General features: G+C 43.0%; 1 protein-coding gene across 2 annotated transcripts; it reads right to left on the bottom strand.

The window, feature by feature from the left end:
• Positions 1–205: 205 nt before the first annotated feature.
• LOC101754467 (U1 small nuclear ribonucleoprotein 70 kDa) lies at positions 206–5,355 on the bottom strand. Of its 2 annotated transcripts, none has more exons than XM_022822982.1 (11): positions 5,171–5,355; positions 4,958–5,072; positions 4,758–4,837; positions 4,180–4,255; positions 4,027–4,091; positions 3,851–3,913; positions 1,999–2,080; positions 1,738–1,900; positions 1,379–1,444; positions 620–1,294; positions 206–522 (listed from the first exon to the last, which is right to left on the bottom strand). In XM_022822982.1, exons 1-10 carry the CDS (start codon positions 5,267–5,269, stop codon positions 628–630), a joined length of 1,476 nt encoding a protein of 491 aa, XP_022678717.1. In that variant the 5' UTR covers positions 5,270–5,355; the 3' UTR covers positions 206–522; positions 620–627. The 2 variants fall into 2 exon arrangements, with proteins under 2 accessions (XP_022678717.1, XP_004983436.1); XM_004983379.3 differs by having other exon boundaries at positions 247–528; positions 5,171–5,350.
• Between the last annotated feature and the right edge of the window lie 10,429 nt (positions 5,356–15,784).

Below are 15,784 nucleotides of genomic sequence, written 5' to 3'. Positions count from 1 at the left end.
TCCGGCAACAAGAGTGCCCCAGCACAGCAGCATCAATGTTTGCCCCTAGAAATAAACCAAATGATTGGAAGCCATGGTATATAACGACCTCAACGTCATTGCATACAAATTCTCAGAGTTCGTATATCCTCTAAATGGGTCAGACCTTCTGGGCTTGCTTTAATGCTGTTTGTCATGCTTCATAAAGATGGGATGCTATAATATATCTTGAATTTACCTGTCCCATGTGCTATTCCATTCATCAACTCATAACCAATGTGCCATATTGCTTTAGTAATATAAAAACGAAACAGCTTTAACGTCTTGGAAAATAAAACCGTATTAACAAAAATTAAAGCATTTCATACAAAACTTGAAACAGAAACGTACATAGCAAGAGCTATCATACTGCTCTCCGCTCAATCCAATTACACAAACATGTTATTCCGGAAGAAACTGACAGCCACGTCCATAATTCTTGCGCAACAGCGCAAGGCATGCTCTTGCTCTTTCTGAGGTTTGGGCCGCATCATTAGCATAAAGCTGAAACTAAATTGTACAAATAACCAACAGAGAAACCATCATTAGCATTTTAAATAAAGAATGTCAGACTATAAAGCTGCATGTTTGCAAATCTCACCACTGCAATCAAGCATCATTCATGTGTTCACCTGCTCGGTGATATTGGTAGTCGCCTTCCTCATATGCCTCTCCTTCCTCAGGCCCTTCAGGTTCAGCATTGTTAGGCTGCACCTGATAGTTGGTTTCCATTTTACTGTACGAGTCAACACGATAATACTCCTGATCATGCCGCTTCGAGTGCTCAGTTTCATGCCCACGTCCATCTTGACCATAACCATATGCCTCATGACCCTTGTGTTGCTCATACTGACCATAGCCATAATCCTGCCCGTAACTGGACAGATTTTTGTCATGCTTTGGCCCACCATTGCCATAGTCCGCATCCCTCTCGTGCCTGTGGCCACGGTCACGTTCGTGACTGGTGCGCTCATAATCTCTTTCACCACGATCCCTGCCCCTCTCACGATGGCGATCATGAGAGCGAGCCCGGTCCGTTTCTCTTTCATAGTCACGGCCGCGATCCCTGTCCCTGTCTCTGTCACGACGATCACGATCACGACCATGCTCTCTTTCCCGGTCCTTTCCTCTCTCCCTGTCCCTAGTCCTCTCACGGTCTCTATGGTGATGCTTCTCTTCTCGTGAATCACGATCACGAGTCCGGTCATGTGAACGCTCACGGGCTCTTTCATCACGGTCTCTTTCCCGTACCCTTTCACGGGACTTCTCCCGATCCCTGCAGCGAAAAGTATTTACACAATAAAGTAACTAAGCATCAAAGATACAAATGAGACAATCTCTTCTATTTGACATCGCTTACCTATCAGCACGTCGATCATCCCTCCTAGGCTCTTCTGATCTGGGACGCCCACCCTGCTGCTGCTCCCTGATAACCAGAAACACACAAGTGTTAACACAACTACCAGATATCATACTACAAACATAAAAAGGACCACAAAAAATACCCAAAGGTCCTCAAAACTTTCAACATCAACAAATAAGACCAGAATGGTATGGAAGGCCCCACTACAGAAAAGCATTAAATACAAAAGGAACAGAAAAACATAGTAGCAAACAAATAACACCAGAATAAACATCCTGACAAGTTGAAACCAGGGCCTCTTTCTAAAAGATTGAATAAACATTTTATAGGTGATCAAAATGAGAAAACCAATGTACCTAGCAGAATCCTTTTTATCAGTCTCTGCACCACCCATCCTGCTTGATCCCAGTCCACCACCCAATCTCCTGGGACGCCAATTCGGAACAGTTCTGCCACGCTCAACATCAACTAATACCCTTTTATTGTCCACTTTTCTCCCATCTGCCTGCTTGTAGGCATCTGGTGAAAACCCAAGATAGCAGAGAAAATGTAAGTTATTAGGAGGGAAAAAAACAATACCAAGTGGAAAACTTGCAACAAACAAAAAGGAACCTTACTTTTCATGTCCCGTGTGTGCATGTACTCTATGAAAGCATATCCTCTCGGTTTACTTGTATCCTTCTCAGTTACAAGCCGAACCTGCAAAGATCAAATAAATCAAGTTAAGTTCAATAAGTTGCACTGAACTAGAGAAGATGTGTTAGTTGTCATTGTGTTTGTTGTTTGTCTATTTTTAGCATATTCTACGCTGCACGACAGACAGGCATAAAGCCTAAAACAGCCGTGCTAACCTTGCATATGTAGAGCTTCCACATGAGGAGTGAAATCCAGCACAGATCAACACAGTTGGAGGAAAAAGCGCTGTCTGGCCGATTGGCATATGTTGGGAAATACATTGGATATCCCCTTACCAGGGAACTTTACTAAAGAAAAAGGGTGTACGATAGCACTAAATACTATACCAAGTTGCCCTCCATCGGTGAAATTTGTTCAGCCTTCGTATTCCAAACGAACAAAACAGAATTATAGAAATTAAGGTGATAAATACCAAGTGAGTGATGTATACCCCTTGCACATAGAATCGACGAATCATCAACTCTAGGAGTCGAGAGATGCACTTAGCATTGTATTGTGTTGTCATTTCCTCCATAGAAGCAGAATTTGGCAGTAGCACTAGCTTTAACAGCTCAATGAAAGTAACTACAAATACTATACTCACCAACGAACCTACCTATTAAGCCCAGAATGTCGAAACCCCTGCCTGCAGACAAGCTGCTTTTTAAAAAATACAAAGTGATCTATGCTTGTGCCAGTCAGCATTTTTCAAGCTTGTTTACCCCAGTTAATTATTATGGGAAATGCAAGTATGTCGAATGAAAAATAACTCAACCTCTTACAACCTTTGTTAGGAGCAAATGGTTTGATCTCCACCTCAAGAAATTTCTCAACAAAAGAAAAATAATTATACTAGGAAAAAGAGCACCTGGGCCACACACAGGTTCAGCCAATGTTACCTGTTTATGCATATTTGTGTTCCAAGAGATGCCTTGTCAATAATTGGTTGTACCAACCATGCACGCATTAAACTGGCTTACCAAATATTCAGAGCAAAAGACTACTAAAGTACCAGAAAGCATACATGTATGCCTGAACCCCATATAACTTATCCATTCAAATGTATCCCCCATCTAACCCCCAGAAGGTATACAGGTGGCATACAAAGAGATTGTTGGGACCTTCTTATCTCGCATAGATGATTGATATTTCCTTAACAAAACAACTGGCAAGAGTTACTACACACAGACACCCCTTACAACGAACTTGTCAGATGTTTTATATACCTAGATAATCTTAAAATTTGGCATTAATCTGATTAATTGTTTAAAACTATTGAAAATATTGGATGCTAAAACTATATTCATATATTAAAATATTAGTGAAATGAAGTACAGAAAGTATCCAAAAAAAGTTACCAGGGAAGAATTTGAGACCAAACAGGATGTGCTCCCATGCGTGAACAGAGCAAATAAGTCGAAAGTCGTTGACTACGAAAACTAGAGTTCAACCAAAATATAAATGCTATGTTTACCAAACAATTTGACCAAAAATACAGAAAAGGTGCTTCCCAATTTTCATAAAAAACATTTGCATGGAAATTTTTAGAACCCTCAGAGAAAACGAAGAAGTGCAGCTTTTAGAAGATTCTAGATCAGAAATGGGAGCAACAGAGTGATATAATGACCCCAGATGTCGCAAACACTTGTCAGAGGAACTTAAAGGAAGCCACATACCAGTGAGGCAACGTTTTCCCCACAGTTTTGGCCAATCATGGTTTGCATTTTAATAATTGAAATACCTTACCAAAGTGCAATAACTTCTCCTGCACAGGAATTTACCATATGTACTTACCCTTTTAATAGGCCCATAAGCTTCAAACTCCCGTTTGATCTTGTTCTCAGACGTCTCATAATTCTGCAACATTTTGACGCAACATTTTGGCAGAAAGCTGCCAGTTAGCATTTTACGATAAAGATAACTTAGCATACACAAGGAATGTGTCAATGATTTGTAGCAAAATCACTTACAAGTCTTGCAACAAAGAGCGTTTTGTATGGGTCACCAGTGGCATTGGGGTCACTTTGTGGGTCATCTACATAAAACCAAATCAGAACAACAATGTCACTACCTCCATCATTTCAAAAGAAACAAGAAGCAGTATGCCTTACGAAAAAACTTACACTTCTGAAGCTCTTCAGCAACCTTAGCTGCACCTTGCTCGAGCTTATTATCACGAATCCTAGCCTTCTTTTCAGCCTGTGTACAGAGCATATAATCTCATATAGAAGACAGAATAATGATACACTATGCCCAAAAAATGCAGTAAGATATCCAATGAATATTAACATGGCCAGAATTTAGCAACTGAAGCATGCGCTTTTACAGTCAGAAAAATGATAACATTTCTCAAAACATTGAGACATAGTTATCAAACTGAAAACTCAAATTGTGCATCTTTTGTAGTAGAAATAACTATCAGCATTTACATGAAGGAATGCCCCTAAATATCATATTCTCCTTGAGCGATCTGAGTGCTAAGCAGGCTTTGGAAGCTATTCTTTTAACCAGTTACAATTCTCTGTAAACAAAACTCCATACACCATAATAGAATCCAGCTACTCAGAAATCCAGTCAAAAAGTCTATAAAAACTAATCACAAGCACATCAATAACGTATACAGCAGTGTTCAGGTCACTCAGTGCATAGAAAAAAAAATTATCACAACATGAACAAGCAATAGAGTAAAAAAAGAGCATACCCTTGTCTCACACTTGGGCACGGGCGGAGCATATTCCGGATCCCCGGGCTCAGCAAAGTGCGACACAAAGTGTGCCATCCCTGCAGCCAAATCAGCAGCCACAGCACCCAACAGTCGGTCAGTGAGCAAAACCCTTCAGAACATCTACTAGTATAGCCAAAATAATAAAAGAAGAAAATCCCCCAAATTCGCCGACTCACCTGTGTAGGCCGGCAATTTGCGCTTCTCGAGCGGGGGCTTGTACTCGAGCGGCGGCCGCGGCTCAAAGAGCTTAAGCAGGTTGGGCGTGAGCCCCGTCGGGTGGATCTGCCCCATCTGCGAGCGAAGCGAAACCAGAGCACGAATCAGAGATGAATCAGGCAGCTAGGGTTAGGGTTTAGCAGTTGGAGGAGGGGAGGGGATCGGTGGCTTACGAGCTTGAGCTGCTGGACGTTGGGGCGCTGCCCCTGGCCCCTGGGCCGGGAGTCCGGGTTGCCCCGCACCTGGCCCCCGCCGTGGCCGTAGTCGCCCATCGTCGACGCCGGCGAAGAAGGCGGCGCGGCGGCGGCTCGAGAGAAAGAGAGAGGTGCGAGGCGAGCTCGGGAGAGGGAGTCCCTCTTTGTTGAGGTGGAGGCGGGGCCGGGGGACTAGGTCAAGACCGAGCGCGGGTCCCACGCGGCAGCGTCCGAGTTGTTGCCCTCCAGGTAACCGACCCCCGGGTTCGAACGGAACCGGTATGGCCCTCACTGACGAGATGGGCCCATGGCGTTTGCCCAGAGCGCTTGAGGCCACCTGTCGGTGACTGTTGTAGGAGATCCCGCCGTTGAAGGATCACCTCGCCGCCCCCGTGTGTGGTCTGTCCGGCGAGCTGCCTGCGGCCGCTCTGCTCTGCTTTTCTGTAGCAGCGATGCAAAGAAAAAGGGGTCTCTGGTCTCTTGGTGGTTGGTGCTGATAGTTAACTGAGAAGGGTAGATTTCAGGTTTCCTACATCGATCTACATCGATTGAAAATTGGTCCACGAGCTTCTCAGCGTAAAAGTCCTGTGCAACTTATGAAAAAGTCAGAAGCTCGGAAAAGCTAAATTTATATAGAAAGCTGAAAGACTCAGTTTTCCGAGCTTTTCGTAGCTTTTTAAGTACAGAAAGTTAAACGTACCTTTTAAAAAGCTAGTGTTGTCTTTTCAGAATCAAAAAGGCAGTAGTAACTTTTCAAAAAAACTCAAAAACTACAGCTTAAACAAAGAGACCCTTAGCAGGTTGCCATGATCAACAAACTATGCAGTAGAAAATCTGAAACACACGGTTCCATGGCAGTACTACAAATAGACAAAAACTCTTGAGGTTGGCAGAAAGGTACTCCATCTGTTTCAAATTATAGATGTTTTGGCTTTTTAGGTGCATAGTTTTTTTATGCATCTAAATATAGTGCATGTCTATATGCATAATAATATCTATGAACGTAGAAAAGTCAAAACAACCTATAATTTGGAACGATGGAGTAAATATTAAATAATATACACCACAGGTGAGTGGTACATATGCTTTGTTACTGGAGCACTCCACCTACTCACCTGTACATACACCACAAGAAGGGCGATTAGCATAACCTCGTTTTGCCACCATCACCGGAGCACCAATTCTCAAATGCCTTCTGCTGACTCTGAATTGCCATCCATGCCGTACTTTTTTATAAGAAAAGGAAAATGGTAGTCCAAATCGCCATAATCATCATCACTCTCTTGAGTATTGAGTAGGACGGACCATAATCATCTTCAATGTCTTCATCGTCAGGCACATCTTCTTCATTGCCTGAATGAATCTAGCTTATTATAGCCAATCACCTTACCATATGTTCTCCTACTAGGAGCAATATTATGATCTTCAAGCATATTTGGTGCACTGGCGGCGTCATCAGCATGAGCCCGTGAATAAGCAAGCTTCCTGGAACAAGCTTCTTTCTTGGGCATCCATGTCTACCCATTCGTTGTCCCACTAGAAGTTTATCTAGTAATTTGGTTTGTATCTCATACTATTGGTGTCAAACAATTTCAACACCGAACAGATTTAGGGTTATAAATGAAACGGAGCCTTCCTTTCAATTGAAAAAGCATTATCCCTTTACAATGGGGTAGGACTCCCCATTTATAGTGATTCATGACCTATTTTACATTCTGAAAATATCTTCTCTCAACCACTATATCCCTAAGATATGTCGTACATAAAGGTCATTAAGGAACGTGTACAAATTGAACTTTTTCACGTGGTCACGTTTCTCACGCCTTCCGCCCTCTAACCTCGAGACTTCATCTTCATTTTAAGCCGATCATCCAGCCTCGAGGCTTCATCCGCGATCCGAGACGAACACCCAACTTCGAGGCGCTTGCTTCGTTGAGTCTTGTCGAGAGGTCCTAACCTCGCATAGTTCTTCTCCAAGCATCATTCCTAAGTAAAGAGTAAAAAAGATAAAAGCTCAGTGTCTAGAACCGACCCCGAACACTCGAGGGTTAATCCAGTGGGAGTTAGCCATTATTGTTGTCAATCACTACCCTCGAGTCCTTCCAGGAGAGCAGAGGTGAGGCAAGGATACGGCATTTACTATTAGAGGTGCCTCCATAGAGCGTGCGAGGTTAAAGGGGTTGCGCTTTCCTTGCTACCGATGCGCGACTTGCGAGGTTAGTCTTGAGACCTGCTAACGACGTTCGAGGGTAACTGAGTTTTACTCTCAGTTTGGAACTCGCGAGGCTAGAAAGGCTCCGCGTCTCTTTATACTTGATGCAGAACTTGTGAGGTCAAAGGGTTTCTTATGTTGTGCACAGTGCTCTAAAACGTCACCCTCGAGCATCGGAGGAGAAATGAGCCAACGGTGACTGTTGACGCCTGACGTGTCACTTTCTAATTGGGTGTCGTTTCGAATTCAGATCGTAGTTCAAGGTGTCCCTTCGCACCCGCTAACTCCCCTAGAAAAGGCGGGGGTATGGGTTGCTCAAGTTTATCCTCGTGCCTTTGCTGAGAAATTGTTTGCTGCCGTTTTATTGCTTTGAGATTTGTATTTTTCTGCTCCTTGTATTGATCTTTCTAGCTTCAAAGGTATTATTCCTATCCTTCTCTTTCATTTTTTTTCTAGTTTTGCTCTTTCACTTGTTTGATTTATTTTTGTATGTTATCTAGCTGGCTCGTACTATTCAAACTGCGAGGTTAATGACTCCTGAAGAGCTGGAAGAGCAAGTGAGGCTGTGTGGGGATGCTCCCGAGCGATAGGAGGTCCATGGGGGTTCTCAACATCAGGAGGATCTTGAGGATCCCAAACATCTGGAGATTTCTTCTCATACTGATAGTGGAGAGGATCTGACCAACGTTGAGGCTGATCCTTTGGAGCTCATGGCTGGCAAGGACACTTTTGCACCAATGCTTCGCTTTGGGCGTTCACTGGTTTCCCAGAACACAATAGACTTTTATGTTAGCAAAGACTACTTTCCCAAGGACGTGGTGAGGCCTCCTGGCGAAGAGAAACCTAATCCTGGCGAGGCTGTAGTCTTTAGGGATTTTTTCACTCCCGGCCTACGTTTTTCATGTGACAAGATGTTGCCTCGGATCGTGGCCAGGTATGAGGCCAAGCTTCACTAGGTTATGCTTAATGCTTTTGTGACACTTTCTAAGTTTTTCTGGGTCGAGCGCACCTTTGGTGGGGTTGTTGATGTAGATGGCTTGGTGAGGTTCATATTCAGAAAAAGAGAGTTCAATTTGACGATGAGGAAGAGGCTTGCGAGACTCAGTTTGGTTGTTGTACATTCACAACCCGGAGGAAAAATGAAAATAAGAAGATTTCTAGAGTCGAGCTCTCTGTAGCTCGGAAGAACAGATGGGATGCTGATTGGCTTGCTTGCTGGTTTTATGTCTAGGTTGACATGTCCGAGGCTTCTTAACATTACATCAATTCCTACTTTCGGGAGGATGAAAGCTTTCCGGACTTGAAAGGATGCTTTTGTTCTTACATGTTCAGTTGTTGCCGGTCGGGATTTGGTTGAAGAATTTCTGGCTGCGGACATTTGGCCCCTTTCTCATGGGTGGACGCCGAAGGAAATCATGATGAAAACTGTAACGTGGTACCACAAGCCAGTTCCTTTTCCTCTCTTTGGTTTGAGCTTGCCGAAGGGGGCGAATGCTGGTCTTTTTGTTGATGAGTTTGAGAGACGTGCTGTTGATATCCTGGGGCCTTGTCACGAGAGAAAATATCTATCAGCTCGCAAGATTGTTACACACGGTGTCCGAGTGAACCATGTATTTTCTGAATGGGAATAGAAGTAGAGCCTTGAGTCAAGCCTCGTAAATCCTCGAAGCGGATGCGCGAAGCTCGTGCTACTGGTTCTCTGGAAATTGGCGGCAATGTAGGGAAAGGGAAAAAGGAAAGGAAAGCTGAAGATTCGTCTGTCATGGCCATTGTTGAAGTTGGGAAGAAATCAAAGACTCCTGGTCTTGAAGCCCTTAAAAGGAAAAGTCTTCTTAGTCAAGGCTCTTCTAACAATCAAGCGTTAGGTTCTTCCAACAAAAGGCTCGATGATGTGGAGGATTTGAAACCCTTGACTCGAAAGCCTGAAGTTATAGCTATTGATTCCAAGATTCAGCTCGAGGCTGTGGGGGCTTTGGCAGGTTTGAAGCTTAAGAAGGCTGCTAAGAAATCTAGACTACGAATTGTGAGTGTCTTAGATAATGATGACGATGATGATGGCTTTTTGGATGAGGATTCATCTTTGGTTTCCCCTCTGCGAGGTTTGCTTGATGACAAAACTTTTGATTGTCCTACTTAAAAGGAGTTGCACCCCAAGGCTGTTATTTCTGCTAATAAGGCTAATCTTGTCTCGGTCATGCTCGGTGGTGTGGAGTTCGCGAAGCAGCTGTTGCCTACTCCATCAGGTGAAAATGTCACCGAATTCCCATATGAATTAAGCTTCGTGGATGTTAGTGGTGCTTCAACTAAATTTTTGATGGAATTGCAAAATACTGTTGGCGCAGCTGGAGAGCCATATATTGAACCCTCATTGCTTCTGAGGGTGGACCCTCTGCCCAAAGGTTCTGCCCCGCCTCAGTCTATGCTGGACTACAATAGGGCTTTCGGAACAGATCTTAAGGAGAAATTATTGGCTGTCCATGTGCCTGGGTTAGGTGAGGATGACGATCCTTTCGATCCTCCACTACTATGGGGATCGAGGGACTTACTTCGTGTTGTAGGTGAGACGGCGGAAGCAGCTTTGAAGGAGACGTCTAAGATCAATGTTTCTTCCAAGGTTCTTGAGGAGGGTGAACTTGCTAAAGATAAGGGAAATATCCTCAAGCTCCAGCGAGGGTTACGGCTTCTGTTCAAAGTGACACCCCGGGCAGTTATTTTGATCCTGAGGGTTAGTATTTTGTTGGATTTCTCTCTAGCTCTCTTTTTTATGAGACCTTTGCTTAGGATTTTCGCTTTTATTTTGCAAAATATGAAAAATCTTTGTGCTGTTATGACCCTGATCATTTGGTGAGGATCATGGCTACCCTCGGCTACAAGGTGTGACTTTTGCTATTGTTCTTAGTGTTTTCCTTGACCCATTTGAAATTTTTCCTTGATATACTTTTTGCTTTTTTGTTTTTTCTTAGTCTGTAATTGCTGGCGAGGTTGCTATTGACAGGCTTCATGATAAAGAGAAAGTTATGCTTGAGTGGAGTGCTAGAATTCTTGAGCTCAAGGCTGAAATGTCGAGGTTGACAAAAGAGAAATCCGTGTTGGATAGTCTCTGTAACTCACTTAAGGAAGAAAATGCTAAGCTTAAGAAGAACGAAGGCCTTTTTGTGACGACATGCAGTGATCTTGCTCAAAAGGTGGAAACTTGGAAAAGAATTCACAGGACAACCTCGGGGTTCTTGAGAAGCTGCGCAGTACCATTGAGAGAGGTGCGACGACTATTAGTTCTCTAAGGGAAAACAACGAGGGGCTTGCAAAGTCTTGTACTGAAAAGGATTCAATGATTCACAAATTGGGGAATAGCCTTGAGGATTAGAAAGGTTTTATTGATAGGGTGGAACAAGTGCTGAAGGCTCGCTTTGCTCAGATCCATGAAGGATACAAACTTGCCTTGGCTGAATTTGCGGCGGAGCCGCTCTACTTTCCCACTGATACTGGCGCTAAGAGAATTTTTGATTGGATGGACAAAGAGTTCGAGTCCTTGCCTTATGTTATTGAAGGTGCTAGTGACTACGCCGCTTCTTTGTGCTGCGAGGGTTCTCTATTGATGCTTGAGGGGGAAGGCTGCTCAGACTTTCTGAAATTCGGGGCACATAGCTATCAGTTTCCCTTAGCCTCGGAGCTCGATGCACAAGACATGTCCAAGAATGTGAAAATTGTACAGAAGAATTTCTTGAAGCAGTTTTGGGCGGCTTCTGGACGTGATTATGCGAAACTAGTTGCCCGTGATCGTCTTGCGAAGGTTCATATCTTTTTTCCTTTGTAAGAAAGCTCGCTAAGGTACTTTTCTTTTTGCTTATGGTTTTCTTTTTTTCTTAGGATAGGTTAAAGAGGCTAAACTGAAAGAGAAAATCAATCAGGAGGCGGGCAGCTCGGAGCATCATGAGGTTTAGGTTCTAGTCTAAAAAAGTCTGATCTTTTGATGTATAGGTAGGGTTTGAGTACAGTTATTGGTTGTAACTTAACCTGCGTAGGTCCTTGGTGATGGGCATGTGCAGGGCATACTTCCCCTTTGATTCTTTCATGTGAACGTTGTTGCTAGTGGGCACACTTGGCGTCTCTATCGTTCTTTTTCATCCCAACGCTAGTTTTCATGATTTCTAGAGTTTTTCCTGTGAACGCTTTTCTGTGCAAAGCTTTATCTTGGATGACTGTACACTTTGTGTAGTGGAAGAAGAAATACCTGAAACCTCGAGGGTGAAGTCGGAGCCCCTTAGCCCACAAAGCCGCGAATTTGGCATAGCCTCTGTGTGTGATGCTGCAGAGTTTCAAGGTTTGAAACCTGGTCATGTGATTGAATTATCATTTTGACTTGTAACAAAACTCGCAGCATATAGGAATAAATTTTGTTTTTTTCTTGAAAAAATGTCACCCCCCTTATTCCTTTTTGCGAAGATTTTGTTGTAGCCATTAAAGATCGAGCATGTTTGTTTAACATGTATTTTGGCATGTGAAATTTTGATTAGCCTCGAGGGGGTTATTGATCTGTTGCTTTAGCATAATTCTCACACAAAGGGATGCAAACCTTTTTTTGCGAAAAATGTCACCCCCCGTTTAATTCCTTTGTGTGAAATGTGTTGGTTGATGCCCTTTTGATTAGTGATTGGGTCGAACTTGGAACTTTTATCTCTTGATGTAATTTTTATTAAAGTTTCTATATTCAAGTATTCTAATGATAAGTGGACTAAAACTTGTTCCGAATTTTGTGGACTTAAAAAATTGGACGAAAAGTTAGGTCAAAATCACAACTCTTGGTTGCTTCGACCATAAAGCTTGTAGACCTGTGAGGTTAGATAAAATTTTGGATAAGTGCTTATCATATAAAGCTGATGCTGCAACTTGTTGTTGCTTCTGGCTAGAGATTGCGCAGAAACACAACTCTTTTTTTGCATAGATATGCAATGTTTCGCTTGCGTAGAAACGCAAGGTTCAAGGTATTTGAAAAGTAAAATTGGTGCTGCAACTTTTTGTTGCTTTTTGCCCAATGCTTGTGCAGAAACACAAGGTTCAAGGTATTCGAAAAGTAAAATTGGTGCTGGAACTTGTTGCTTTTGCCTAATGCTTGCGCAGAAACGCAAGTTTTTCATCACACGGAAATGCGAGATTTTGCTGCAACTTGTTGTTGCTTTTAGTTTTAGCTTGCACAGAAATGTAAGTCTTGCTTGCACGAAAACACAATGTGATAGCCCTTTCGAGGCTTGACAAACATGAGGTAAGGGGGAATTGTACTTCATTAGAATGTAAAAGGTTTACATGGATCCGCCTCGTTAAAAACCTTGCCTCCAGTGTGGAGCCCCCTAGCAAGGAAAAGAGTACGGTCCGTTTGTAGGAAAGTAAATGCGAGAAAGCAAATTTTCTACCCTCGACGTTGTTTATAGATTCACAGGCTGAAGGCTTTTACAAGTGTGGCGACTATGAGTAATATTTTCGCAAGTTATCCACGTTCCAAGAATGTGGTAACTCTGCTCCAAGCTAATCTGCGAGGTTAAAGGATCCTGGCCTATTGCTTCGAGTGAAAACATATGGCCCTTCCCAAGTTTCTTATAACTTCCCGAGGTTCTCCCAGTTCTTTCTCTTTCTGATAACTAGATCTTCTACCTTGATTTCTTTTTTCACTACTTTCCTATCCCTCCATTTTCTTGTTTCTTGTTGATACTTGTCAAGGTTTTCTACTGCTTGGAGTATGTCAAGCTCTATCATGTCTTTATCGATCTTCTCATTGTCTGATGAAGCCTCGATCTTGAGCACTCTTAAGCTTTCATTCTTAATTTCTTCAGGTGTCATTGCCTCAGAACTGTACAAAAGCTGGAAGGGTGTAAAACCCGTTGCTCTTGAGGCTATGGTGTTGTGAGACCAGATGACCTTTGGGAGTTCATCTATCCATTTTCCTTTCTTTTGGTCATACAGGCATTTTTTGATGCTCGAAAAGATTATGCCGTTTGCTCTTTCTACAGCTCCATTGGACTAGGGGTGATATACTAAGGCAAATTTTACCTTGGTTCCCATGCTTGCATAGAATTCCTTGAAATCGTTACAATCGAACTATTTTCCGTTATCCATTGTTAGTTCTCTAGAGACCCCGAGCCTACAGATGATATTCTACCAAAAGAACTTTTGCATAGAACTCGAGGTTATGTTTGCCAACGGCTTAGTCTCGATCCATTTGGTGAAGTAGTCGACCGCTACTACTGCGAACTTGCAGTTGCCTTGAGCAGTTGGCACGGGTCCCACCAAGTCCATCTTTGCAGCGGCCAGGTTGGCGGTATTAGGTAGTGAAGGTGCTCTTTGCTAATTAGCTATCTTTTAACAAGCCTCGCAAGTTCTTACTAAGCTTCAAGCGTCGAAGATCATGGTTGGACAGAAAAAACCTTTTGCTACAGCTTTGCCCACTAGAGCTCTGGTTTCGATGTGAGAACCGCAAAATTCACTATGGATTTCAGCTAGCAATTCTTTGCCACTTTCCGAGGTTATACATCATATCCAAGGAGCCGATATTCCGGATTTGTATAATTCTCCATCGACTATGGCATAGCCCCTAGCCCTTTGCTTCATTTTATTTAGTTCAGCCTCGTCGTGAGGCTCGTAATGTCCTTTGAGATAGGCCATAATTGGAGTCCTCCAGTTGAATCTAGTGATTGCGTTTACAACCCTCGAGGCTTGCTCCTTTGTTGATGGTGAATGAATGACTTCGTAAAATATGTCTAGCGGCATGGTTTGGTTTTGTGCAGCTACTTTTGCTAACCTGTCTGCTTCATCATTTTCTGCCCTTGGAATGTGCTGGACGGTGAACCCCTTGAAATATTTTTCCATTGATCTCACTGTGGCTAGGTACTTAACAAGCTCCGGCTCTCTAGCCTCGCTCTCTTTCTCGATATACTCTTGTATTACTTTTGAATCTAATTTCACAACGAAAACTTGTTGGGTCCAAAGCCTTCATTTTCCTTAGCCCCAGAAGCAATGCCTCATATTCTGTAGTGTTGTTGGTGGACCTTGCTTTGCCTTTGAAATCAAGCCTCGTGGCGTATCTGATTTTCACACTTGAGGGTAAAGTGATAATGGCTGACACTCCAACCCCCTTGTCACACCAAGCCCCATCACAATGTATGATCCATGGGACCTCGATCTCCTCAGTTTGGCTATTACGTGGCGATGTACAATCTGTATGAAATCAGCTAAGACCTGTGATTTGATTGCACTTCTTTTTTCAAAATCCACCACGTACTCGGACAATTTTGATGTCCATTTTGTTATTCTTCCCAAGGCTTCTCTATTTGTGAATAGGTCATGAAACGGCTAGTTGGTGACTACTACTATTCTGTGATCCTCAAAGTAATATCTTAGTTTGCACGCTGCCATGATTACAACGTAGGTGATTTTTCTTAACTCCGAGTTGAACAGTTTTGACCCTAATAGTGCTTCTGCTGCAAAATACATTGACCTTTGTCTTAGTTTACCCTCGATTTCTTTTTTTTGGACCAAGGCAGCACTGACTGCAGAGCTCGAGGCTGACAAGTACAACAACAAGGGGGACTTTGGCTCGAGCGGGCATAGTTTCGTCATGTTTGTTAGGTAGTCTTTTAGTTCTGCGAAGGCTTTGCTTTGCTGCTTTCCCCATTCGAACTTTTTGGAGCTTCGCAACACTTGGAAAAAGGGTAGACTTCTTTCAGCAGCTCTCGGAATGAATCTGTTGAGGTCTGTTATTCTTCCTGTCAATTTTTACACATCTTTTACTGAAACTGGTTCTTTCATGTTGATTAGAGCTTGGATTTATCTAGATTAGCCTCGATGCCCATGGTTGAGACTAGGCATCCTAGGACCTTGCCTTGTTGAATTCCAAATACGCATTTTTCTGGATTCAGCTTTAAGTTTGCTGCCCTCAGATTAGCAAAGGTTTCTATGAGGTCATGAATATGATCTTTACGTTTGTCACTTTTTACCACGATATGATCCACGTAAGCTAGGATGTTTCTTTGAAGCTGTGTGCTTAGGACTACTGCTATCATTCTTGAGAAAGTTGACCCTGCATTCTTGAGCCCCTTGGGCATTCTCACAAAGCAGTATGTCCCGAATGGAGTGATGAAACTCGTCTTTTCCTCATCTTCTTTTTTCATTCATACTTGGTGATAGACTGAGAACATATCTAGTAGTGACAACATGTCACTATTTGTAGTGTCATCTACCACCTTGTCAACCCTTTCTAGTAGGAAATCATCTTTTGGGCATGCCTTGTATCTATACACATTCTCCATTTGCCATTGTTCTTCTTGACCGGAACTGTGTTTGCCATCCATTCAGGATACATAACTGCACGTATTACATTGGCATCAGCTAGC

Source organism: Setaria italica, chromosome IX, assembly GCF_000263155.2.
Source record: "Setaria italica strain Yugu1 chromosome IX, Setaria_italica_v2.0, whole genome shotgun sequence".
Classification (NCBI taxonomy): domain Eukaryota; kingdom Viridiplantae; phylum Streptophyta; class Magnoliopsida; order Poales; family Poaceae; genus Setaria; species Setaria italica.
Note: the sequence above shows the minus strand (reverse complement) of the source record. Positions and strands in the feature narration are given on the sequence as shown.